Consider the following 837-nt stretch of genomic DNA (forward strand, 5'->3'; position numbering starts at 1 on the left):
GATTTCGCACCATGCCGAAGGCGTGTGTCTCTCTGCACAGCCTTCCCACCGTTCAAAGGTGCCCATCACCGTGGTGTTAGGCAACTGGAACTGCGGTTGGACCCAAAGAAGCCACCTCCCTCCTTAATCCTGCAAGGTTCAGGATGGCAGCAAACCCACCCCCATGCCAGCCGGGACGCCGAGGAGCCAGCACCCACCTCGTCGCAGACGTGGAGGGCGAAGAAGAGCACCAGCATGCCGGTGGAGGGGTAGCGCCCGTGGTGCTCCGTCCAGCGGTCGTGGATGTACTTGAAGAAGGCAGGGTTGTAGATCTGCACCTGGGATGGATGGGCTGGGGTTAGCGCCGGAGCCCCCGCCGCAGTCCCTTCGGCATCGGCACCCCGGGAAGGAGCACCGTGTCGGGGACACCGGGGGAAGATGGGGTGACGGGGGCTGAGGCCAAATAGGTTGGGATGAACTCCCTTACCTTTTCTTTGTCCACTCGCAGAAAAGGCTTCACGGGTGCGTACGTGCTGGGGAAAAAGCGGAGAGGAAGGTGAGCTCCTGGGATCCCACGCTTCCCAACCCCAACCCGAGCCACCAAGGGACCGGCGCTGGGGGACGCTCCGGGAAGGAGGAATTGATGAATCCCCACCGCTCCCCGGGGAGCTGAAAAAAAAAGGTGGGTGGCCAGCCCGGTGCCAGGGGTGCCCGCTGGGTACTTACAACCTGATCTGGCCGGTGGAGAGGGCACTGGCGATCCAGAGCAAGTCCAGGGTTTTGAAGGGCACCAGCACGAAGCTGACGTTGGCGGGCAGGTTCTTGGCACTCTCGGGGTACATGAAGTGGTGCGTGGTC

General features: G+C 62.6%; 1 protein-coding gene across 1 annotated transcript in view; it reads right to left on the reverse strand.

The window, feature by feature from the left end:
* Positions 1 to 830, reverse strand: part of ST3GAL2 (ST3 beta-galactoside alpha-2,3-sialyltransferase 2) — a gene marked incomplete at its 5' end in the record, with an annotated part of 1,098 nt that extends 268 nt beyond the window's left edge. Inside the window, 3 exons of the mRNA XM_009697079.1 lie at positions 198 to 317; positions 467 to 512; positions 706 to 830. Coding sequence (XP_009695381.1) covers positions 198 to 317; positions 467 to 512; positions 706 to 830 — 291 coding nt within the window. The remainder of the gene's footprint in view (positions 1 to 197; positions 318 to 466; positions 513 to 705) is intronic.
* Between the last annotated feature and the right edge of the window lie 7 nt (positions 831 to 837).

Source organism: Cariama cristata, unplaced genomic scaffold (genome assembly GCF_000690535.1).
Source record: "Cariama cristata isolate BGI_N322 unplaced genomic scaffold, ASM69053v1 scaffold30433, whole genome shotgun sequence".
Lineage (NCBI taxonomy): Eukaryota > Metazoa > Chordata > Aves > Cariamiformes > Cariamidae > Cariama > Cariama cristata.